General features: G+C 55.0%; 1 protein-coding gene across 1 annotated transcript; it reads left to right on the top strand.

Annotated features, from left to right (window-relative positions):
• Positions 1-3,520: 3,520 nt before the first annotated feature.
• Positions 3,521-12,835, top strand: PITX1 (paired like homeodomain 1). The gene is made up of 3 exons (XM_038740447.1): positions 3,521-3,749; positions 7,095-7,300; positions 12,287-12,835. The coding sequence occupies exons 1-3, from the start codon at positions 3,521-3,523 to the stop codon at positions 12,833-12,835; spliced, it is 984 nt and encodes a 327-aa protein (XP_038596375.1).
• The last annotated feature ends 12,763 nt before the right edge of the window (positions 12,836-25,598 follow it).

The following is a 25,598-nucleotide window of genomic DNA, read 5'->3' as shown; positions in this document are numbered from 1 at the left end:
TCTCAACCCCTCAGCTCTGACCCCGCTGCCCAAGGCCTTCGCCCTGTGTGGTTGCGGCCCTGGGTCGGGTCGGGAGGAAAGCTTGGAGGGCAGCACGGAGGTGACGCTTGATCCTCCCAGGGGAGTACGAAAGGAGGCCTCGAGATTTGGGCTGCTGGGCGGAGCCCGGGGATGCGAGGAGGAAGGGGCGGCTGCGGGAATGGGGACGGAGACAGCGCTCCCCTGGCCTATCAGCCCGAGCTAGGGGCAAGAAGAAACTGCTAGCCACCGCTTCAGGTGAACCAGGCTAACACCTCACCCCGCCTCCTACCTGTGCCCCCCGCCCACCGCGCGCACACACACACACACACACACACACACACACACATACATGAGTCCTGCCCGGAGTGAAGGGGGCCGGGGCCGGAGCCTGGGGGCTCTTCACCCGTCCCCCCGGGGCCTGGTCGCCGAAGACCGTCTGTTTTCCAGGACAGGCTCTTATCCCGCTGTCGTCTGGGGAGTCCCGAGGCGGGGACCGGCCTCTCCAGGCCAGAGCGGTGGCGGAGCTTCGGACGAGAGACCCGCACGGCGGCCTAGCGGGCGTTAGTTGGGGGGCCCCGGGGGGCCGGTGCGGCTCGGAGATGCCCCATCGGCGGCCAAGAGGCCATTGACCGCGTGGTCCCTAGGACGGTCGTCGCGGCCAGACTAGAAGCGGTTCTAACCTTCTCACTGTGCCTCCATCATCGCCTGTCTCACCGCCGACCCCTGGCCCACGTCCTACCCCTGGCCTGGAATGCCCTCCCTCCTCAAACCCGCCAAACAATCAGTCTTCCCCCCTTCAAAATCCTATTGAAGGCGCACCTCTTCCAAGAGGCCTTCCAGGCTAACCGCTGCTTTCCTCAGCTTCCCCCACTTCCGCATCACCACGTCTCTTTCCCTTTGCCTCCCCCCGCCCCACAGCGCTTATATCTATATCTATAATTCTATTCATTTATACTGATGCCTGCTGCATTGACGCCTGTCACCCCCACCCCCCGACTGTGAGCCCCTTCTGAGCCGGGATTGTCTCTATCGCTATATTGCACTGGCCAAGTAAGCGCTCCATAAATACGATTGCAAGAATGACCCAAGAGGGAAAGAGCCCAGGTTCGATCCTGGATGAGACAGATCGATCGGCCGATGGGGGTCATTCGGTCCATCCCCCTGCTTCCGGGCGGGCTGGAGCTCTCTGCGGTGAATCCACGTTTCGTTGTCCTGGGAGGACTGAGGGGGAAGTTTCCACCTAGGTTGGGTGGGATCGGGGGGAAGGAGGTCCGGGATGCTGAGCGGGGACTCGGAGCCAGGTGACCCTGCCTCCTGGATCTCCGGACCCGGGCTTCCCCGGCTCATTCTCGGCCCAGCGCGTGGCCGTTTCGCCGGAGCCCCCGGGGTAGGGGCTGGACGGGGGTCAAGGACGGGCAGCTCGGGCCGAGGCTGCCCTGCAGCCCCCCGCCCCCGCCACAGGCCGCTTTCCTCCGGTCTTGTTTGATCACGGCTCAAGAAGCGAGTTAAAAATTGGTGACGCAAATCCCCCAGAAGGAGTTTAACCCGGGCCGGCGCTGGGCGGACGGCATTTCGGGGTCAGTAGGTCTTTTTGGAAAGGAGAACTAAATAGCAGCACCAACGCGCGGCCTCCGACCCCCAGAGTCCCTTCCTTCGGTCACTCCGTCGCCCCAGCAAAATGCGCGGGCCGTATACCCACCGCGGGCTATAACGCGATGCGTGGCGGGGGCTGGGAGGGTATGGGGCGCGGGATATCGAATGAGGGTGCCGGGTGAGGGGTGTATGTCAGGCGTAATAAAGTAAACGATGTTAGGGGAACCCTCCGCACATTAGGGTACAAAATGCGCGGAGTACACCACAGGTCATGAGGTACCTAGAACGCGGTTTAAGCGGGTATTGTCTCGTTCAACGACACATTCAAGATGCCGGGTTTGCTGCTGTGGCCGTTGTTGGGGGTTGAAAAATGAGCAGAGCTATTCCGTGTCAGCCGCTCCCAGGCCTCGGGGAAGAATTTCCCATTCGGCCGAAGCCGGAAGGGCTGCAGAGAAGTCCATGCGGGTCTCTCTCCCCTCTCCCCAATCCCCTCTCCCAACCCCCAACACACACACACACACACACACACACACACACACACACACACGACCCTTCTCCCCACCTGCTCGGACCTCGGGAGGAAGGGACGGTGACACACGGGAACGGCCTGGAGCCAACGAGAACTTTCCATTCCGTTTGGGAAACATGTTTCTGCAATTCACACGCCCGCGTGGCCCCTTAAGGGCCATTGACTCCGCACTCGGTGCACGGAAGAGAGATGGGCAGGGAGGTCCGCCGGCTGAGGGGAAGTAGGCCGGGGGTTAGCTGGCCTCTCCACTCCCATCTAAACACCCCCAAACCTCGAGGGTAGGAAAAGCTTCGCCGATTCCACCTTCCGTGGGGCGCAAAGGGACATTTACAGTTTTGTCCTACGGGAGTTGGGTGCATTTATACACAAACACACGCTCATCTATAGACACACACGACGGCGTGAATCATGTATCACCCACATATAGGCCCGCAGAATAGTGTCGGATGTTTGAGGCTTCGTCGGTGGCTAGATAGTACGAGGAGTTAACTCTGGGAGAAACAAATTGTTTGGGGCTTGGAGCCATCTGATAGGAGCGTTGTGGAGCAAAGAGAGGCAGGGACTCTGCAGCCCAGATGCTCTTCCATTGTATCCGCGAGGGCGAAACCGATGTGTCACGGGGAGAAAGGGGGGGGGGGGGAGCGAGCGAGCGAGCGAGAGAGAGAGAGAGAGAGAGAGAGAGAGAGGAAGAGGGGGAGAGAGAGGGAGCGGCAGAGCGAGAGCTCCAAACTGGATTGCGCCCTCCCCCACGCCCCCACCCCCACCCCCCGGCGCAAGGATTACTGGAGCCTGGAGGAGCGCTCTGTCTCTTTAAGAAACCCTCTGCCAGAACCGCCCGGTGCCTTCGAAACAAGTTACATATATGGGGAGATCGAGGCAGGCAGCCCTCCAGCTCCGCGAGGCTGGGCTGAGCTCTAGATGGAGTGATATATTAGCGAGACGGGGAGGTTGGAGCCTTCAGTGGGAGGAGTTCAGTTGAACTCTAAGCGTCTGTTCTGGCGCAGGTCACTTGAATCTCTCCAGCTTCGGCCTCTCCGACGCTCAGCTCCCACCGCGGGGCCCAGGGGCCCCCGGCCGGCCCAGCCCTCTTCTCTCCGTCTCCGCCGCGACCCCGGCCCGGTGGCCTTTCCGTTCTGCCGCCCGCCCGGGCTCTGCGCGGCTTTCAGCCCCCGGCAGGGCTGTGGGGGTGGGGGGGGAGAAGAAGGAAGAGGAGGAGGAGGAGAAGTAAGAGGAGGAGGAGGAGGAGGAGGAGAAGCATTGCAGTCAGAATCAGAATTGATCTCTAAATCAGATCCAGCCCCTGGCTCGACCCTCCCGGAGCGCAGGACGGGCCGAGACAGGGCAGCCCGACCCACCGGCCCCAGCCGTGCCCGTGTCATGGATTCCTTTAAAGGTGGCATGAACTTGGACCGGCTGCCCGAGGGCCTGAGACCGCCGCCCCCGCCGCCTCCGCCGCCCCCGCCGCCGCCGCCGCCGCCGCCGCCGCCTCCGCCGCCCCCGCCGTCCCACGACATGGCCTCGGGCTTCCATCTGCCCCGCTCCGCCGCCGACCCCCGGGAGCCGCTCGAGAACTCCGCCAGCGAGTCGTCCGACACGGAGACTCCAGGTAAGCCCGCCTCTTGTCCTCCCGCTTCCCGCTTCTGCCTCCACCCGGCGCCCGGCCGGTGGGGCGCAAGGGCCCGGCGGGGGACGAGGAGGGCCGAGCCCCGGGCCGGGGGAGCCAGCGGGCCGGGGACCCATTGGTCCCGGGGACCCAGGGGGCCGAGCGGTTCCGGGACCGGAGCCCTAGTCGGACGGGGGTGCGCGGGGAGGGGGCTGCCGGCGGGAGAAAGAAAGCCATGGGGGAGGTGGGGCCGGGGGCCGGAGCTGTGCGAGCCGGAGGGCTCGGGGATCCGGGGACTGTCCGGGACGGCACGGCCGACAGCTCCAGGTGGAAGCGGAGCGGACAGACCCACAAACCTCGCGCCCGGGGGGCAGGAGCCCTGACCAACCCCGGGGAGCCTGCGGGCTGCAGCCGGGACCGCCCGGAGCAGTGGGGGACACTCCACCCGGGTTGCGGGAACTCCTCAACTCCCGGGGGAAAGTGGGCTCACGCCGTGCCCGGCCCGGAGACTGGGGGATCCCGAGTGCCCGCTGGGCCGGGCCCGGGGGTCAGGCGGCCCGGAGTAGTAGCGAGACAGGGCCCGCGGCCGAGCCGGCCTAACCGCGGGACTTCTCCGCCCCGGCCCGGTGCCTTTCCTCCCCGCGACTGCTTCTCCTTCTCCTCCTTTTTAACTGATGAAAAACAGCCCTTACCGACCCCCCTCCATTCCCGCAACCCCCCCCCCCCCCCAACCCCGAGAATCAGGCAGGCTACGGGCCGGCCGATAGCAAGCAGAGAGAGAAACCGAGACAGTACGCCGAGCTTAGTGCAGCATGAGAAAGGGACAGGAAATCGTGGCGTGGGCTTGGTTTGGTGCTCCGAGAGTGGAATCCAGGGAGGCAAACAAGTGTGCAACGACAGAGGTTAGAGGAGTCAAGGAGGGGAGCGACAGAGAGAGGCACGGAGGGATGCAGAGACGGTGTCAGGAGAAGTAGAAGAGAGATAGTAAGAGAGGAAGACAGGGAAAGGGCGGTAAAGAGAATGGTGGCGGGGTGGGGAAAGGAGAGCTGAAAAAGCAAGAAGAACGTGAAAAGAGAATAGGAGTAAAAAAGGAAAGGAAGGAAGGAAGAAAACAGAATGAAGGAAAAAGAGAAAAAATAAAGTTTTCTAGCGAGAGCGGGTGTGTGGGAGAGAAGCGGGGGAGAGGGTGAGCCTCCGGTAAGAGGGAGACCCGAGAAAGGAGAAAGAAGGAGAAGCGCGGCCTGTCCTGGCTGGCCAGCCGACTGCCCGTACACCCAGCCTGGCCCGATACCCAGTGCCCGGGCGCCGGGAGGCCCGACCCGAGACCCAGTGCCAACGGGAGGGCAAGTAGGGACCGATTAGTCGGGCCCCGGGGCGGCCGGGCTCAGAGCTCCGCCAGTCCATTTCCACGGAGCCTTTTCCCCCTCACGGGACTGCGGGACGGGGACTGCCGTGGCCTAGGCCTGGGATTCCGTTCGGTCGCCGTTCCGCCGCGTGGCCGGCCCAGAGGCTTCCCGCTTCCATGTACAATCCGGAACTGTTCTCGAAAATGGGTATCGGTAGACGGGGACGGGCAGACAGACCGGCAGGGAGAGGGACAGAGAGACAGAGCGAACGAGCTCTGTGTGTGTCTATGTGTGTGAGAGTGCGTATTTCGCCAACTCTCGATCCACGCGCGGATCCGTTTGCCTCCCTCTCCACCAGACGGGATCTGCCGTAACATCCACTCCACTGGGATCGGCCTGGTCTCTTCGGACGGCGGGAAAGTCCCACGTGGGTTCCTCTCCAGACAGTTAATGCTTCCTTTCGCAGGGAGCGGGAGAGAGAAAAGGAAAAGACTGCTCGATTGGTTTATTTTATTAGGGATTTCTGAAAAGGGCACTGCGACCATCCGCGTTCCCTGCCCGGTGTTTAATTTTAAGGTTACGGACAATTTTTTTAAAAACAAAGCTAGAGCGTGCGACCAAGGAATAATTTGGAAATCGCTTTCGATTTTTCTCTGGAAGCCCCGAACTAAAATTCAGTCTAGTTTAGCTCGAAATGGAGAACGCGCCTGTTTTTCTCTCTCCCTCTCCGTCTCTCTTTGTGTTTCTCTTTCTCTCTCTCTCCCTGTACGTGAGAGATTGAAATCGACTCGGTAGGTGTCGATATCGGCATAATCGTACCTGTTTCTAAGTATGTGTTTGATTGTATTTGTGTACGCGTGTGCAGGAGCTTGGGAGAGATTGAGATCTGCTCGGTATGTGAGGATATCGGCGTGATCGGGCCTGTGTATCTGCGTAATTGTATCTCTGTGTGTGTGTTTGTGTGGATATGCCTATTTTATCTGCAAGAGTTTCCGGATCTATGGGAATCTTTGTGTGTCCCGGGGTATGCGTCTGTGTTTGCGTCTGCACTTGGGTCTGAGTGCCGCTGTGCCCGTGAGTCCGTTTGTGTACCTATGTGCTTGTGTACGTAGTGCGTTTCTGGATGTGTGAATTTCTACTGCGGTCGCTGCCCACCGACCTTGAAGTCGTCCCAGACGGTGAAGTTCTCTATGTGTGCGGGTCGGCTTACCTGTTTACATTTGTGTGTGTGTGTGTGTGTGTGTGTGTGTGTGTGTGTTTGTGTGCGCGCGCTCACGGGAGCGCGTCTGGATTCTCTCTCCGGCCGAAGGGTGGGGGTCGACAGTGGGCTCTTACCGACCCTTCTCCACGGCTCCCCGGGAAACGAGCCCTTTGTCTCGTGTGTTCCCGAGGCTCCCCACTTCCCTCTGAGCCGGGGGAAGCCGAGCGGGATCGCAGCTGGAAAATGCGGGAAGGGAGAGGGACCATCTGGGCCTGAGCCGCAACCAGTCTGGGGTCGGGAAGGTGAGGAGAGCTCTAGCCCTTCCTGATGAGCGTAGCAAGAACGGATAATACACCAACGGCCCAAGGAAGACCATTAGGCGTAGCAGAGGCCGCCGCCAACTTCTTAAAACGCTCCAATCCCCCCAGCACCGGCCTTGGGAACCCCCGGTTGGCTTTGGGCCAACGGTAACCGAAATCGCGGGGCCTTAAAGCCCGATCGATCCCAATAATGCCCTCGGCGGCAATGATACAGCAACCCAAGGGGCCATAAGGGCGGCAATAACCACCGAGAGGGTGGTCACCGAGGTGGCCGCAGCAATCCCGAGTCAGGCGCGGGGTCCGGAGAGGTTCGAGAGAGGGAGGAGAGAGCCGAGGGGGAAAGAGGGGACAGAGAGAGGAGAAAAGAGAAGCGAGAATCGTGGCAGGGGAGAGGGGAGAGCGGAAGGGGGGTTGGGGAAAGGCGGAGAAAGAAGGGAGAGCGCTCCGGAGGTTGACCCCGGTTTCTGTGTGGCCCTCGCAGAGAAGGAGCGGAGCGGGGAGGCGAAGAGCGAGGACGGCGGCGCCGAGGACCCGGCCAAGAAGAAGAAGCAGAGGAGACAAAGGACGCACTTCACCAGCCAGCAGCTGCAGGAGCTGGAGGCCACCTTCCAGCGCAACCGCTACCCGGACATGAGCATGCGGGAGGAGATCGCCGTATGGACCAACCTCACCGAGCCCAGAGTCCGGGTACGGGGGGGGCGCCTTTCCGAGGGGCGGAAAGGAGAGGGGCGAACCACTGATCGACAGGCGGAGGGAGGAGAGGAGGGAAGAAGGTAAAGGAGGCCCGAGGGGCGCCGCCCCAAATCTCCCGAGGATCGCAGGAGAAGCCGGGAGCTCCAGGGAGAGGGGTCTCGGGGGCTTCGTCGCCCGCTCCGCCTTCCTCGCCCCGGGCCGTCGATGCGGGGGAAGAGCGACGAGGCCGTCTGGGGGGGGATGAGGCAGGCTCAGACCCTCCGGGGCCCACTCCGGAGGGAGCTGCGTGCGAGCGTCAGTGGAAGCGGGGGAGAAGCCGGGAGCGGTGTGGCATCACGTTGTTGTTGTTGGTGTTGTTGTTGTTATGGTGTTTGTTAAGCGCTGACGATGTGTCGAGCACCGTCCTAAGCACTGGACTAGATACAAGTTAATTAGGTCGGACACGGTCCCCGTCCCGCACGGGGCTCAAAATCTACGCAGGAGGGTGTTTTGGGGAGAGGGCCGGCCTGTGTTTCTGGGGACAAAGGCAGGAGAGGGAGGCGTGGGGCGCGGGGGGCCCAGAGTGCAGGGGACGAGGGGTCGGGAGGGGACCCCCATTCAAAGCCCTTTCCAGTGGCCGTCCCTTCCCGCTCCGCTCTTCCGAGCCAGGCTACGAACGGAAGAAATCGGGATTGGGGGGGCGGCCCGGGAAGCGCGACGGAGCCCGAGAGGAGGACGGGGGTGTGGGGAGGCTGCGCGCTACGTGGAGGTATTCGACGGCAAATCGAGCTTTGGAAAAGAGCGAGACGCTTAGGAAAGGGGCAAAGTTGGGCTAAACGCTGGGGGACCCGTGGGGACCCTCCGCCTCAACAGACGCCACCGGCTTGGCCTCCTCCCACCCTCCACCCCACCGCCTGAACTCGCCAACACCCCCAAAACACACGAGTTCGCACACATCCGCCGTGGGCGCGGGACCAAACTCTAGCGCACCCGTGGATGTAGGAGCTGAACACGCTTACACGTGATCACTGCCCCGGTACATCGTATTCCCACATTGATTCTACACGTTCTACATGTATGTACTCATCTCCAGAAGGTATGTGCCCTCAGCGGAGTAAAATCGATTCACGCAACGAATAGAACGAAATATGCACATGCCCGTGCTGTTTGTTCCTGGCATGAAGTAACCCGCACGCACGCACGCACGCGCTCACACACACACACACGCACACACACTCGCACGCACATGTCTTTTCAGTGTCCAGGTTGCTTCGAGCTCCCCCCTTTTTTTTTTAAGCAAACTTTTAACTTGCCGGGGTCAGTGAAGCAAGAAATGAACCAAGTCTAATCTGGCCACGTCTTTGCTGGATTTACTGTTTCTCTTTGATCTAATCGGTGCAGGACTGTAATGCCGAGCAGGAAATATTCCGAATTCGCGATTTTCTCAACGAGCTATAAAACCAGGGAGGAGGAAGGAGATCCAGACATGGCAGGGTTTCGGAAGCCGTTTCTCTGTCCGCTACCTGTTTTCGTTTTCTTTTCCCCTCCCCCGCGCCTTCCCTCCCACCCCGAGAAAATCAGTAACTCCCGGTGCAATTAGTATTTCTGGGAATCGGGGAAGCATTCTTGCCTGGGGACTGTCACCCAGCCCCAGTCCTGGCCCGGCCTCAGTCCAGGTCCAGGTCCAGCCCCAGTCCTAGCCCTAGTCCCAGCCTCAATCCAAATCCTATCACTAGTCCCAGCTTCAATCCCAGCCCTAGCCCTAGTCCCAGCCTCAATCCCAGTCCTAGTCCTAGGACAAATTCCAACCCCAGTCCTAGTCCCGGCTCCAGCCTCAACCCAAACTCAGCCCAGCCGAGCGCCCCAACTCCCCTTCTGGAACTCAATAGAAATCGTCCCGGGGATCCGCGGATTTAGCTCCGCGAGGGGCGGAGGCGGGAGGCGCGGTGCGGACGAGTATCCAGCCCCAGACCGGGGCGAAATCAAAGCAGCGCGGAGCTCCCAGGGGTGTCAACCAAGGGGAGATGGAGAGGAATTAACGAATGATTTGGAAGTGAGAGGTGTTCCCAGGAAAGGCTTGCGCGCCAGGCGGAAAGAGCCGACGCGGGTGCCCTGAATGCAGCCAAAAGGAGGGACCGGCGCCGGGCTCGGCCGTTTTCAGGCCATCGGGGCGGGAGCGGGATGAGGCCGGACCTGCTCGGGGCCTCGAGTGGCCTGCTGACTTCCCGGGGCCCATTGGGCAGCTGGCATTAGTCAAACCCTGCAGGCCCTTAGCAGATTAAACGCGCCCCCTTCCCCCAACACACACACACACACACACACACACACACACACACACACACACACACGACTCACGCATTCAGGCACACACACGCGGGCGGGGAGATTACCGCGCTCTAAATCAACAAGCATGTGGACACAAAGGCGCGGGGCCCGGGGCGGAGACGAGGGCCACGGGGGAGCTAGCTGTTTGGGGGGCCGGGGTTGGTCTGGCCCGTTTGTTTGGGCTCTTGGGGGGTAGTTGTTTTCTATTTTTAGCGTCTGTCGCGATTTGCTTCCTTCTCGGCCCGCCTCGGGGGCGGGAGGCGCTCGGGGTTGCCGGGGAAGGGGTGGGGGGAACGGAGAGAGCTAAGCGGGGCTTGGCTTGCGGGGATTCTGCGGAGGGGCCGAAGGGAGGGGTCGGCGGGAGGAGTTGCTCCGTCTCCGCTCGCTCGCGCTCCCGGTCCCGATCTGCAACGCACGACCCGGGACCCGGAGTCCCGGCGGAGCAGGGAAGGGAGCGCTTCACGGGGCTGGCGCGGGGGAACCCATCCTCTGAAAACGAGGGCCGGAGAGGGAAGGAGGGAGCCGAGACCGGCCAGCCAGGGATGTTTCCTCCCGCAGGGAAGGGGGCGAGGGGCCGGGGCTCCTGATCTCCCAGTGAGGGTGGGGGGAATATGGGGGGGCGAGGCGAAGACTAGGCTTTCCTGTCCCACTGCTGACAGGTCTGGGGCCTGGTGAACGCGCCCTCCACCTCCTTCCCGCCCCGGAAACTCCTCTACAGAAGTTCCCCGATTGGGGTGGGGGAGCGGGCAGAACGGGCCGGGGACAGGTTGTGAGGGGCAGGGACAAGGACAAGGACAAGGCCAAGGCAGTCCGCTTTGCTCTCCCAGACCCCGGGTGAGAGCTGCCCTCCTCGGGAATGGCCAGGGGGCCATAGTCCTCACCTTTGTCTGGTCGCCCTCTCCCTCGCCCTCTTTCCTCCCACGCTCAGTGGGTCGGGGTAGAAACTAATAGACGGGGTAGGGCGCGGAGATGAGGGGCGGGTAAGAGGGAAACCATTTATTTTACGAGAAGGCACATTTTTGGATCAACTCCATTCCAGGGCCCCGGGAAGCCCAGGCTCTTTTTCCTCTCTGGGCGGCTCTGGGACTGGGAAAGTGGCGCTGGGCGCTGAGCGCTGGATTTCGGCCTCGGGAGGGAACAGAGGGAGGAAAGAGAGAGAGGAGAGGAGAGGAAAGGAGAGGCCTCTCAGACTAAGGCGCTTGGCTCAGAGACCACACCGAATTCTGTACAAACACACTTACAGAGATAATTGCAAAGTTGAATAGATATCGAGTAGAATGCACGCAGGATTAGATAGGCGCAGATTAATGGCGCTCCACTCAGAATTCACTATATCGTTGGAGTCCCACTCAAATTTGTAACTATATATTATACATAGTGTGTGTGTGTGTGTGTGTGTGTATTTGGAGACGCACGCACAATTGGAGATGTACAGCGAGAGACAGAGACTCACACAGAACTTACAGATACTCAGTAAAATTGGAGAGCCACAGAAAATTATGTATACATATATATATATATATATATATATATATATATATATATATATATATATACATTTCAGGGAGAAGTACACAGAATCGTCTATATATTTAGACAATATGTATATGCACATGTATATATATATATATAGCGCTTAGAACAGTGCTTGGCACATAGTAAGCGCTTAGCAAATATCATCATTATTATTATGTAGAGAGAAAGAATACATATATAGAGAGAGAAAGAGTAGGAGGCCCAAACAGAACTGATCATTTAGTAGTAGTTAATGAGTGCCTTCTATGTACAGAACACTGTCCTAAGCGTACGGAGAGCTATGCAAAATTGAAGTAAATATGGAGACCCGCACTGATTGTGATTCTACATACATAAATATATCGAGACATTTACAACTATCTATCTATTAATAATAATAATAATAATAATGGCATTTATTAAGCGCTTACTATGTGCAAGGCACTGTACTAAGGGCTAAGATCTATTATCTCTACCTATCTATCGCTCTCTCTATCTGTACATCTTTCTTTATAGAGGCACCCTTATTTCCCTGCGCCCAGCCCAGGGTCTCCGCACCGGGGACACACTCTCGTTAGATACGAACGGGGAACCATAAGGGCCAAAGGAGGGATTTTACTTAAATACACTAATCCCATCCCATTTTTATGATCTGTAACAGGGGGCTTTCATTACGCGGCATTAGCGTTCGGAAATGCAGCCGGGGCGGCCGATGCTAATCAGAACGGGGTCCGGGCAGAGGCGCTCAGCAAGGCCAATTAATACTCTGTTAATAAGCGCGGCGGCGGCGGCGGCGGGTCGAGGAAGGAGAAGCCGAGATGGGCCGGCGGGGCGAAGCCGAGCGAGCGGGCTGCGTGTTTGCAGGCAGGGAAGGCCTGCCAGGGACGGAGGGCCGGAGTGGGAGAGGGAAGCCGCGGGCGAGGGATGCTGGCTCGGCCGCAGGACCGCCCGGGTGGTAGGGGAAGGGGGCCTCATCTGACTCCGGGGGTGGGCGATTCTGGAGGCGAAAGGGACCGTCCGGGCGAAGCGGGGGCACCAGGCTGAGAGCGGAGCCTCGAGCAGGGGAGATCCCCTCTCCCGCCCCCGCACTGTCCCCCCGCCCCCCGAGCCCGGGACACTAACGTGGCTGTCCTCGCCCCCTCCCTCCCCCGCCCGCCCCAGGTCTGGTTCAAGAACCGGCGGGCCAAGTGGAGGAAGCGGGAACGGAACCAGCAGATGGACCTATGCAAGAACGGCTACGTGCCCCAGTTCAGCGGACTCATGCCGCCCTACGAAGACGTGTACGCCGGGTACCCGTACAACAACTGGGCGGCCAAGAGCCTCACGCCGGCGCCGCTGTCCACCAAGAGCTTCACCTTCTTCAACTCCATGACCCCGCTGTCCTCGCAGTCCATGTTCCCGGCGCCCAGCTCCATCTCGTCCATGAGCATGCCCACGGGCATGGGCCACTCGGCTGTGCCCGGCATGGCCAACTCGGGGCTCAACAACATCAACAACCTCAACAACCTCAGCGGCTCCTCGCTCAACTCGGCCATGTCCAGCCCGGCCTGCCCCTACGGCCCGCCGGGCTCGCCCTACAGCGTCTACCGGGACACGTGTAACTCGAGCTTGGCGAGTTTGCGGCTCAAATCCAAGCAGCACTCGTCGTTCGGATACAGCAGCTTGCAGAGCCCCGGTTCCGGCCTCAACGCCTGTCAGTACAACAGCTGACCGGGGCCGCACGGGGCCGCACCGGGCCGCACGGGGCCGCACGGGGCCTCCCCATAGGACTACCACGGACCAGACTGAGTTTTGCCCTCTCTCCTTCCTTCCTCCTCCCCCCCTCCGCTCCCCGCCGCAGAAACCCCCTCCCCTTCCTCTTTTATTTTTCTTCGGACCCTTCTCCGTCTCCCCAAGACCGCCCCCCCCACCCCGCCCCCCAAAAAACCCACACCAAACAAAAGACGTCGAAAAAAAAAAATCCCAAGTACCACGAATAAATGGATGAGTTGCAATTTCCCTCTGGATGATGCGGGTTGTATGTGTTTACTTGAATTTGCACAGGCGTTGCGAAAAGCCCACTTTATGAAGATCCGGCGGAGATAAGGGCGGGGGGGGGAAAGGGGAGACTGGGGGGTGGTGGGGGGGGGGGAGGAATGCGTGGCTGCGGGCCGCCGGGGAGAACGGGCGGCAGAAAGGGAGAGGAGGCAAGAGGCGGGAGTCTGTTTACCACTGAGAAAAGAAAAAAAAATAATAAAAAGATGTGCAGAGTAAGGGCTTGTGGGGGGAGGGGGCGGGGGGGGGCGTTAAACCGTTAGGGACGGGATTATTGGAAAAGAAAAAGACAGTGACAAGGGTCAGCCACTTAATTTGGTGGGGGAGGAGAAGGGAGGGTCTATTTATATCTGCCGTTACCTTGTGCCGGAGCGGCGTCCGCGGCGCGCAGAATAAACTGTTTTGAAAGTGCAAGCTTCTGGATGGTTTTTCCTGAGCGGAAAGGCTCGGGCCCGCAGCCCGATGGCACCGTTCAAGGCCCGTTCCTCTCCCCTACCTCCACCCCCCAGCCCCACCGCGCCCCTCCCCAAGCACCCACGGGCCCCGGCTCCTGCCTCGGCCCCGGGGGCCGGGGAAGGAGGGCTTGGGGACCCCTCCCTCCTCTCCAAGAAAGCAAGTCGGGCTTGGAAAGCTCCCCCCCTCCTCTCCGAGAAAGCACCTTGCTCCGTCCGAGGAAGAGACTGCCCGGCTCGGACGAACAGCGTGGCCACCGGGGGCGAGCCGCTGGCGGAGTTGGAGCCCGGAGTGGCGACCCCGCGGAGCCCCGCGGAGCCCCGCGGAGCCCCTCGCACCGGGGCCGAAGAGGCCGCCGGGCTGTGGCCGCGGCCCCGAGGAGCGAGAGGGACTATTTGGAGTTGGGGTTTAGTGCTTTCGTCCCGTTGCGCGAATCCTTCCCGCCATCAGATCTCAGTCCCCTGATCTTTGACTTTGGTGGGGACCACGGCGCGCGCCGAGGCGCTTTGGAAATCGCGTTGGCGGCTTCTTTTTTTTGCCGATTCTGCGGGACTGTGGCAGTCCCCGTCCCCATCCCCCCGAGTGGGCCGTATAAACGCGCAACTGCTCCGGTGTTCGACTCTTGCTGCGAAGCCTGCGCGTTTTTTTTAAAATAAATTATGCCTTGTGATGCTCTTCTCTTCCCCCCTCCCTCCCCGCCCCGCAAATGAAGCGCACCGCAATTCAAACACGAACCTCTGGACCCGCTCTCAGACTCCTCCGCGGCTGCGTCTGGATTAGCAGTCACCAAACTGCTCCGAACGCAGTGTGTAGCCCGGAGATTCCCGGGAGCGCGGTCATTTCGGCCGGCGGCTGAAGCTCGCAATTGTAGCTTTGGCTACAGCCCGACCCCGAGGGTCAGCTCGAATCAAGAGGACCGCTCTGGGGGTCTCACCTCTGGGGGAAGGAGGAAGAGAGGAAGGAGGGGAGGGGGGAAGGAAGGGGGAGAAATCGGTGGATTCGTTATAATTTCCTCCTCCCCCATAGACCTCCTCTGCTTAAGCCTCCCCTTGAAATTTATGAATCCCTTGGTCCGGGGATACCCACTACTTCTAATTTTATGACGCCTTTTTACCACTAACATTTCAACTGCGCACCGAGCTTTGGAGAAAGGCAGCCCTTCTCGGTTGCAAAGTATCCGTCTGAGAACGGATGGGATCATTTTTTTTTTCCTCTTTCCCCGGGACTTTGTCCAACTTAAAAACAAAACAAAACAAAACAAAACCAAAAAACGAAAAAAAAAAAACCAACTCCACACCTTCACCCTGGTTGCAACCCAAAGCCGTCTTGCGCACCAGCTCGTTCGGCCCCGGGTGTTGGACACGGGAGCCTCACGGCCAGGATCCGCTCCCTGTCGTTGAACGACAATTTCCCCGTCAATCTCGTGCGAGCCCGGTTTCATCTAGGCACGGCCAAAGCCGGATCAACTTTCGGATTTTTCTACGTGTTCTTTTGGGGGGCGAGAAAAGAGTTTGTTAGAAAACTCAACGAGTCGGTTGCCTGTACAATCACCTTCTGCTCAGAGACTGCGGCGGAGTGCTACGATTTACTCTCTGTGAAAACTGTGCACATCCTGAGCTTCTGTTTATTTCCTCGTGTTTACAACCTCGCCTGTGTATCACGGTTTTTTTTTTCTTCTACGAATATATAACCCTCTCTCTACCTAGCACGGAATGTGAGATTATTAAAAAACTGTCCAAGCTTGGTGAGTCTGGGGACTGTTGATTTCTTCCCTCGCCACCAGACCCGGGGAGGTGGGGGTGGGGGGGAACTCGCGGCCTGAAACGAGTTGGAAAGGGGAGTTTCTAAGGAGAAGAAGAGGAGGGAGGGGGAGAAGGAGGGAGGGGGAAGAGGGAAATAATAATAATAATAATTATTATTATCATTATGGTAGTTGTTAAGCGCTTACTATGTGCCAAGCACTGTTCAAAGCGCTGGGGTGGATACAAGGTTGTCCCACGCGGGGCTCACAGTCTTAATCCTAATTTTCCAGATGAGGTAACCGGGGCGCAGAGAAGTGAAATAACTTGCCCAAGGTCACACAGCAGGCAAGTGGCGGTGCCGGGATTAGAACCCACGTCCTCTGACTCCCAAGCCCGTGCTCTTGGGAGCGCTTAGAACAGTGCTTGGCACATAGTAAGCCCTTAACAAATACCATTATTATTATTATTGTGTGGGTGGAAGTAGAGGAGGGAAGGAATAAGGGAAGAAGTGGGAAGGGAGGGGAGGAAGAGAGGGGAGCAGGAGAGAGGTCTTAGGGAGGGGTTGGGGGAAGGAGGAGGAGGAAGAGGAGGAAGAGTGAGGAGTGAGGGTCGCCCGTGTCTCGGGTGACGATGAGCCCGCGCCCTCGGCGAGGCTCACTTCCCCGGGCACGCAAGCTCACCGCCCGCGGGGCGCGGTCCATCCCGCTCCACTCTCCCTTTACCGGCCGGGGAGTGCGTGGCCAGCGGTGGGGGGAGGTGTGTAGGGGTGTGTATGTGTGTGTGTGTGTGTCTGTCCCCTTACTCGAGCTCCCGGGTCCCGTCGGAGGAGGGCCCTTCTGTCCCCTAGCCGGCTCGGCCTCCGGGCCCCCCTTTCCCTTCCCCTTCCCCGCCCTGTCCCCAAGAGCCCGGAGAGGATCTCCCTCGTCCGCCCCTTCTGTGACCTGGGGTGGGGACCCGCCTTGCGCGCTCTGACCCCCTGCAGGTCTTGAGGAGCTCGGGTGCCCCGGGCCAGAGCCACCCTGCCTGGACCCGCAACGCCTGGGGAATGCCCAAGGCGCGCAGGTGCCCAGGAAGCTGGAGCCAGGCTGCACAGCCGGGCACTGTGCCGCGCCCGGCTCGGTGGGTTTAAAAGCGGATTCTGAACCAAGCTTTGCAGTGAAATCTTGAGGAAGGAGGAGGAGGAGAAGGAGGAGGGTCACCGGGGACAGTCTACACATCCCTGGTGACCCCCCGTCCCTCTCCCCCACTCCTGGCCCCAGTCTGGCCCCTAGAGTAAATGGGGAAGTGGGGGTCTGGAGGGTAGGGCGGCGGGGGCACCCTGATGGACGGAGCCCGGGGAGAGAGCAGGGAGGAGCCCTCCGGGTTGCCAGGGAGTGTAGCGTGGGTGGAGGAGACGGGGGGGCTTCAACTGGGAGACGAGGAGCGTATGGGGAAGAGACACGGGGAAATACCCGTTGCCAAGACGGCGGGCGTTGAGGGCACCTGGTTCCCTTTTTATTCGCTAGGAAAGCTCTGTGTGTGTGTGTGTGTGTGTGTGTGCGTGTGTGTGTGCGTGTGTGTGCGTGCGTGTCTGTGTGTTGTGCGGGGGGGGGGGCGGAGGTATTAATACACAATTCAGAACTTTTGATTACGTTCTCCTCTGTCAGCCCCGGGAGGCATTTTGCTTTATTCACCTTTGGAGCAGAAGGGTGCGGGCCTCAGCTGACAACTTGCATGTGGATTTTCTGACTCTGTTTCCATCTCCCACTCTTCCTCCCTTTCCTTCTCCCTCTTTTTCTCGCTGTCTCTCTCTCTTTCCTCTTTTCTGTTCCTCGCTCTCCCTCTGCCTCTCTTTTCTTTTTCTCCCGTTCTCTGCCTCACCCTTTTCCCTTCTCTGCATCACCCTTTGCTTCTCCTTCCTTCTCTCTCCGTTTCTCTATCTCTCCATTTTCCCCTCTCTTCACCTCACCCTCTGCCTCTTTACCTCTCTCTTTCTCTGTCTCCCTTTCTCTCTCACTATTCCCCCCCTCTCTGTCTCACCCTCTGCCTCTTTCCTCCTCTGTCCTTTTCTCTGTCTCATTCTCTCTCCATTTTCCCCTTCCCTTTGCCTCACTCTCTGCCTCTCTCTCCCTCTGCCTCTTTTCTTCTCTCTCCCTTTCTGTCTTTTCCTCTTTTTCCCTCCAGTTCGTCACTCTCTTTGCCTCACCCTCTGCCTCTGTTTCCCTGTGCTTCTCTTCCTTCTCGCCCTCCCTCCTCCCCTCCTCCCTCTCTGCCCTTTTCTCTCTGCAGTAGGGCCTGGGCCTTGCAGAATCAGGTTCATACATGAAGCGTAAAAGCGCTGGCCCTTGTAAGCCCGCCCGCCCCGTGTGTGCCACGCGAGGTGAAAGTGGTTATCGCACATGGTTCATATCTAGTTTCCTTTCAATTCAGTGCTCGGCTGCTACCAACCACCCTTCCCCACCCCCTACACCCTCTTTGGAAACTTCTGAACAGCACCAGCCGGCAAGCGGCCTGTAAAATTTCGTTTTCCTTAAGTTGCTTCTAAAGGCAAACTGAAATGTTTGCAGCTGTAGAAGGGGAGGAGAAAAGAACAATTATTTCCCCCCTTTTTTTAAACCACCTTGAAAAATTGGCATTGAAATTTAGCTCAGGGGAGCCTGGCTCTAAACTGGTGAAACATACTACAGTGGGGGAGCAGGGAATCTGCCGAGGAGGGTTATGGAGGCAGCTGTTATAGTAGTAGGAATATTAGTAGTAGAAATAGTAGTGGAAGTAACAGCAGTATTAGAAACAATAGTAATAACAGTATTAGCAGTAGTAATAACAGTATTAGTAGTAGCTTTAGTAGTATTAGTGGTAGGAGGCATAGCAGCAGTAGAAGCATTAGCAGTAGTAGTAGTAGTAATAGTATTTACTTTGCACTCTCTGGGTGCAGTGCACATGGGAATGTACAACAGAAGCATGCACATGTTCCCTGCCCACAATGAGTGAAGCTAAAGAGGGAGACAGATATAAAAAATATTTACAAATAGACTAATTGGATTTAATCACTGTACAATAGAAATAACACGTCCCCTTATAAATCCATGAACTCTGAAAGTGGCTTTTGGATTGACATGGCTCAGGGATTTGAGGGTCAATTGGGAAAGATTTGTTGGAGGACGTGAAATTTTAGGGCTCTGAACATGGGGAGTGCTGTGGCCAGTGGCCAGACTTGGGGAAACAGCGTGAGTGATGGGAAGGAGGCAGGAGAATAGAGAGTGAGGTACAGCTAAATGGTTTGCTTTGGAGGAATGACGAGACTGGGTTGGGGATTAGTGAGTGAAGAGAGTTAAAGTTTAAGATGGGGAAGGTCCTCGGGGAAAATGTTGATAATAAAGTCAGATTCTCTCTGGCTCCTCCCCTAGCCCTAGCCCCAGCCCAGGCCCCAGCCCCTTCCTGCTGGGTGAGGGAGTCAGTGAGTAAGCCAGGGAAAACTCAACAGGCAGGCAGGGAAAAGGGAGTGGAGACACGTGATGGTGTGAGCAGACAATTTACAGTGGCATTTTGTATGGCTGGATTGGACAGCCGATTGGTCAGTATCTGGGCCATATGCCTCCTTTCTCGGGCCACTGAAATTTCCAAGACTGGAGGACTGGTTAACCATCAGTCACTCAATAGTATTTCTAGAGTGTTTCACAGAGCACTGTACTAGGAGCCTATTGTCCTGGGATTCTGTCTGAGGGCTCTGCCCTGTGCCAAGCTCTGTTCTGGGCACATGGAGTACATGATACTGAGCACTTGGGACAGAACAACATGAATAAAATGACTAGGCCCCTGCCCTCAGAGAGTTTACAATCTACTAGACAGTGCTTAGAATAGTGCTTTGCACATAGTAAGCGCTTAATAAATGCCATTATTAGTATTATTATTATTAAGATCAGATCCCAGCTCCTCTGATCACTAGCCCAGTCCCCTCTAGATTCCCACTTCTGGACTAGAGGTCCATGCAGTTGGGGGAAGTACCAAACCATCCCTAGAAATTTCTAATCTGGTCCTGGGAGAGTGGCACTCCTGTGTGGGATGGTAGCCATCTCGCCAGGTGTGGATGGGGTTGGGGATGGGGATGGGGATACGGATGGATGGATGGATGGATGGATGGATGGATGGATGGATACTCATGTCAGGACCAAAATAGCCAGTTCCCATCTGAACCAATTTCTAGCTTACATCCATTAGATTGTAAGCTCTTTGAGAGTAGGGATTGTGTCTTCTACCTCTATCGTACACTCCCATAGGCTTAATACAGTGCCCTGCCCACAGAGAGGCTCAATACGTACAACTGATGGATTGACTTGGAAGTCACCCTCCAGGACTGTCCATCTTACTTAATTAAAGGCTTAATCTCACTTTAGGTGATGGCCCTCCAAACGCATCATTCCTTTCTCCATTGTCAGTTTTCATCAGCAGGGATTCTCACTTGGTGGTGCACCCCAAAATTCAGTAGGCTGGGTAAGTGCTGCCTTAGAACTCAATGCAAACTCACTTCAACAGGGCTAAGTACCTGGGCCATTTTGGGGAGAGGGTAACCCGCAATTTTCCATCTATATTCCCCAGCCTTAATGGCAATCCCCATTGCTCCTGTTTTGGCCTCGGTTTTCAAAACAGCAATCAAAGATCCATTTTTACCAAAGCAGGCTCCATTCACATTCTGTCTCAAACTTAATGGACTGGGGGAGTCAAAAGAGCCAGGTGCTAGTGCCAGTGTAGATCTGGCTTGCTGTGTGACCTGGGACCATTTATTTAACCTCTCCAAGTCTCTGTTTCCTCAACTATAAAATGGAGGTAAAACTACCTGTCCTCCCTTCCTCTTAGACAGGGAACCCCATGTGGGATAGGGGCTGTGTCTGATCTGATTATCTTATATCTACCCCAGGGCTCAGTACAGTGCTTGTCACATTGTAAGTGACAAGACCCTGATAATTGCATTCTCTAGACTGTAAGCTCTTTGTGGGCTGGGAATGTGTCTACCAATTCTGTAGGATTGTACTCTCCCAAATGGTTAGTACAGTGTTCCACACACAGTAAGTGCTCAATAAATGCCATTATGAATTCAAGAAAAAAGTGACTGTGATTTGGAAACCCTACATAAACATGCATTTTGGAACACACAGGTAATTTTATTCCAAATATGAGAAACAACATGTCCTAATGGAAAGAGCACAGGCCTGGGGTCAGAGGACCTGGATTCTAAACCTGGATCTGCCATTTGTCTACTGTGTGACCTTAGGCAAGTCACTTAACTTCTCTGTGCCTCAGTTACCTCATCTGTAAAATGGGGATTAAGACTGAAAGCCTCACACGGGACATGGACTGTGCCCAACCTGATTATCTTGAATTTACCCCAGCACGTAGTAGGGACTTAACAAATACCATTAATACTTGGTGTTAATATATACATGGAAAAAAGTATGGAGTGAGAAAATTCTGAAGGGAGAACACCAAAAGCAAAACACAATAATAATAATTGTGACATTTATTAAGCACTTACTATGTGCCAGATAATTAGGTTTGACACAGTTCCTGTCCTACATGAGGCCCATAGTCTTAATCTCCATTTTACAAATGAGATAACTGAGGCACAGAGAAATGAAGTGACCTGCCCAAAGTCACACAGCAGACAGGTTGTGGAGCTGGGATTAGAACCCAAGTCCTCTGCCTCCCAAGCCCGTGCTCATTCCACTAGGCCATGAAACTTCACAAGCTTTGAGAACAAAGATAATTTCTCTTCTCATACCCTGAATAATATTATTGTTATTATTAATGAGAATGACAGCATTTGTTAAGTGCTTACTGTGTGCTGAGCACTGTACTAAGCCCTGGGGTAGATTCAATATCATTACATCCCATATGAGGCTCACAGTCTAAGTAAGAGGGAGAACAGATATTGAATCCCCATTTTACAGATGAGGGGACTGAGTCTCAGAGAAGTTGCCAGAGAAGGCCCAGAGACTTGCCCAAGCTCATAGAGCAGGCAAGGGGCAGGGCCAGGATTAGAATCCAGGTCCTCTGAATCCCGGACCCATGCTCTTTCCACCAGACCACATGGCTAAATGGTACCTGCAACCCTCTGGACACAGCCAACAGCAAAGGAACTGCTGCCAACATCATCGTTGTCATCATCGTCATCATCACCATCATCATCGATAATTTTTACTGAAAGGAGACAGTGTGCAGTGCACTATACTAAGTGCTTGGGAGAGTTCAATAAATATAAAAGGCAATCTCTGCCCTCAAGGAATATGCAGTCTAAGAAAGAGACAGGCAAGCACAAAATCATTTACCAAGGGTGGGAGCAAGGGGAGGAAAAAGGAAATACGAAAAGAAAAATCAGTGAGTAAGTGAATAGACAGTAGAATGTATGAGCTGCTCTGTACTTAAGTGCTAAGGGTGGTTATATATACACTGCTCAGAATTGCTTTATAAACATAAGTGCTTAGATAGTTGTTGAGATAAGATGAACAGGGGGAGAAGAAAAATTAGCCAGGGAAAGCTTCCAGGAGATGGGTTTTCAGGAGAGCTTTGAAGGGGTGGAGGGCCATGGTGTGGTGAATTTGAAGGGGGAGCGAGTTTCAGGAGGTAGGGAAGAACAAGGCAGACAGCGGGGCAGATGGTCAAAAGTGAGGGATGGTGGGAAGATGAGTTTGAGAGAAGCAAAGAGTTCACAGAGGGTGTAGCAGGGGAAATAAGAGGAAGATGTGACATTATTTTGTTACATCACCTACCCTGGTGATAGCCGCAACAGATTTAGACACTTATTATTATCATTATGATTATTATTGTTATTATGATTATTGTTGCATTTGTTAAGCACTTACTACGTGTCAAGCACTGTTCTAAGTGCTGGGATGCATACAAGTAAATTAGGTTGGATACAGTCGCTGTTCCACACAGGGCTCACAATCCAAGTAAGAAGGAGTAAGATTTAATCTCCATTTTTGAGTTGAGGAGACGGAGGCACAGAGAAGTGAAGTAACTTGCCCAGAGTGTCACAACAAGCAATTGGCAGAGCCAGGATTAGAGCCTAGGCCTTCTGATTCCCTCTCAGAAGCTCTTTCCACCAGGCCACGCTGCTTCTCATTCCATTAAACTAAGATGACCTGGGACTTCATGGAAACTTCCAGGCCAACCTCCGGGGTCCTGACCAACCAGCCACTATCTGCCTGCCAGTGGTCAAAGCACCAACTTTTCTAAACAGGCCCAGGCAACTCTGCAGCTTCCGTCCTTTCACCCCGGCCTGTCCGAACAGAGCCTCAGAGACGGGCACAGAGTGACAAATGATAATTAGGGTGAGAAAAAGCCCCACCCACCTCCTATCAAATGGCAGCTGCGTGTCAACACAAGCTGTCCCCTCCAAGATGCCTCTACAACCCGTCAAGGTGAGAGCCAGCAGAGAGACAAGGACATCTAAACAGGAATGCAGCTGGAAAGGGAAACAAAAGAACAGGTCACCAGGCAGCAGCTGGGTCTTTAAAAGCATTTTTCTCTGCGGTCCAAAGCACCCATGGGATCTCTGGGAATAGTCACTGAGCAGAGAAGCCCACTGCCTCACTTTTCCCTGCCTGACACTCTCTCCAGGGGTGCCTAAATTTTTTTTTATGGTATTTGTTACGCACTTACTATGTATCAGTCACTGTACTAAGTGCTGGGGTAGATACAAGCTAATCAGGTTGGACACATATCTATTCTATTTATTTTATTTTGTTAGTATGTTTGGTTTTGTCTCCCCCTTTTAGACTGTGAGCCCACTGTTGGGTAGGGACTGTCTCTATATGTTGCCAATTTGTACTTCCCAAGCGCTTAGTACAGTGCTCTGCACACAGTAAGCGCTCAATAACTACGATTGATGATGATGATGTCCCACATGGGGTTCACTGTCTTAATCCTCTTTTTATAGAAGAGGTAACGGAGGCACAGAGAAGTTAAGTGACTTGTCCAAGATCACACAGCCCATGTGGCAGAGCCAGAATTAGAACCCAGGTCCTTCTGGCTCCCAGGCCCGTGCTCTATCCACTAGGCTAGGCTGCTCCTCATTGAATTTCAAGCATCAGTTATGTCAATTGAAATGGAATGGAGGTTTCATTCTGGGTTGGAGGAATGGAATGAAATGGAGGTTTCACCTACGTGGGTTAACCAGTTCTTTGCCGAACTTAAAACAAAGGTGTAATGTTGATAATAATAATGATAATAACTATCATTAATGTTCATAACTAATAAATAATTTGACCCCCATCCTCCCACCTTACCTCCTTCCCCTCCCCACAGCACCTGTATATATGTATTGTACGTATTTATTACTGCATTTATTTATTTATTTTATTTGTACATATTTATTCTATTTATTTTATTTTGTCAATATTTTTTGTTTTGTTGTCTCTCTCCCCCTTCTAGACGGTGAGCCCGCTGTTGGGTAGGGACTATCTCTATATGTTGCCAACTTGTACTTACCGTGCTCTGCACACAGTAAGCGCTCAATAAATACAATTGAATGAATGAATGAATGAATGAACATGGCCCTACTGGGTGCTCACCACATAAACTGAACATATTCATCTCAACAATGGGCAGATGGAACGTTCTTGGAAAGAGCACGGGCTTAGGAGTCAGAGGTCACGGGTTCTAATCCTGGCTCCGCCACTTGTTAGCTGTGGTGACTTTGGGCAAGTCACTTAACTTCTCTGTGCCTCAGTTCCCTCACCTGCAAAATGGGGATTAAGACTGTGAGCCCCACATGGGACAACCTGATTACCTTGTATCCACTCCCAGCGCTTAGAACAGTGCTTGACACATAATAAGCGCTTAACAAATACCATCATTATTATTATTATTATTTACTAAGCACTCACTGTGTGCCAAGTACCCTGCTAAGCACTGGGGTAGTATAGCAGGATCGGATCCAGTTCCTGTCCCACACGGGACTCACAGTCTAAGAGGGAGAGAGAGCAAGTACTTTAACCACATTTTCCATAGGTTTAAACTGAAACCCAGAGTGGTTAAATGATTTGCCTAAAGTCACACAGCAGGACAGGCAGAGCTCTCTAGAAATCAGGCCTTAATATTGGCAGACCTCTGCTATTCCTGCCAACCCTCACTGCCTGCCATGGCTATTAAGATTAAATTAAACTGAGAAACTAAAATTAATAATGGCAATAAAGTTTTTAAGCCCAATTTTGCCCCTGGCCTGGGAATCAATCAATCAATCAGTGGTATTTATTGAGCACTGTACTAAGTGCTTGGGAAAGCTCAATACAATAGAGTTGGTAGACATGAACCCTGACCACAAGGAACTTACACTCTATTGGAACAGAAGACTTCTTTGAATGATCAATCAAGGTTTTGATTTAGTGCCTACTGTAGCCAAACACTGTACCAAGTGCTTGAGAGAATACAGTTGAACAAGAGTTTAAAGTCTCAAGGAGGAGACAGAGAGTCTCAAGTTATCTACAAAGAGTGGGAGGTTGAGAAAGAAACCATACAACAACTGCTGATAGGAGGGGTATGGAAGGTTAAATGGATACACAAACTAGTGCAGGTTAATCTAAGTCTGGAAAATACAATTGTACTACAGGAAGGTACATGAACCTAAGTGCTACGAGTAAGTGAAGATTGGATCTGCCATGGGAAGCTGGGGATGCAGGAGGTCTTTGAAGATGGGGAGAGCTGTAGTCTGGCAGATTCAGAAGGGGAAGGAGTTCGAGGTAGAAGGGAAAGATGGGCTGTAAGAGAGCCTGGAACGAGGCCCAGTGAGAAGATGAGCTTGGGACAAATGAAGAGGATGAACTGGGAAATAGCAGAATTAGAGGGTAGAGAAGAGGGAGAAAACTGCTGATGGCTCTTGAAGCCAGTGGATTGAAGACTGGGGCAAGGAGAATCCTTCAAGGGTGAGGTTCCTGCTCTTGGGAGGGAATAGCCACGCTGAGGTGACAAACTGCTGAAAGAACACTCAGGTGGTAAGTGGAGTGGAGAAGTGGAGAAAATGCTGCTACCAGACCTCACTGGGAGCAATAAGACTCAGGTATTAGAGGCAAGGACAAGGACCCTGCCAACTCTACCACATTTTTTTGGTGTTATGAAATGGTCTAGTCCAGGTCTTGAGACTGACCCACACCAGCAGAGTTTTAGTGACCCGTCATCCTACACGACTCCTGAATATTGCCATTCATATCATACAGGAGAAGTGGCAATGCCTAGTGGAAAGATCATGGGATGGGGAATCTAATAATAAT

This window comes from Tachyglossus aculeatus, chromosome X1 (genome assembly GCF_015852505.1).
Source record: "Tachyglossus aculeatus isolate mTacAcu1 chromosome X1, mTacAcu1.pri, whole genome shotgun sequence".
In the NCBI taxonomy this organism is placed as follows: domain Eukaryota; kingdom Metazoa; phylum Chordata; class Mammalia; order Monotremata; family Tachyglossidae; genus Tachyglossus; species Tachyglossus aculeatus.
This window is presented reverse-complemented; position numbering and strand designations above follow the sequence as displayed.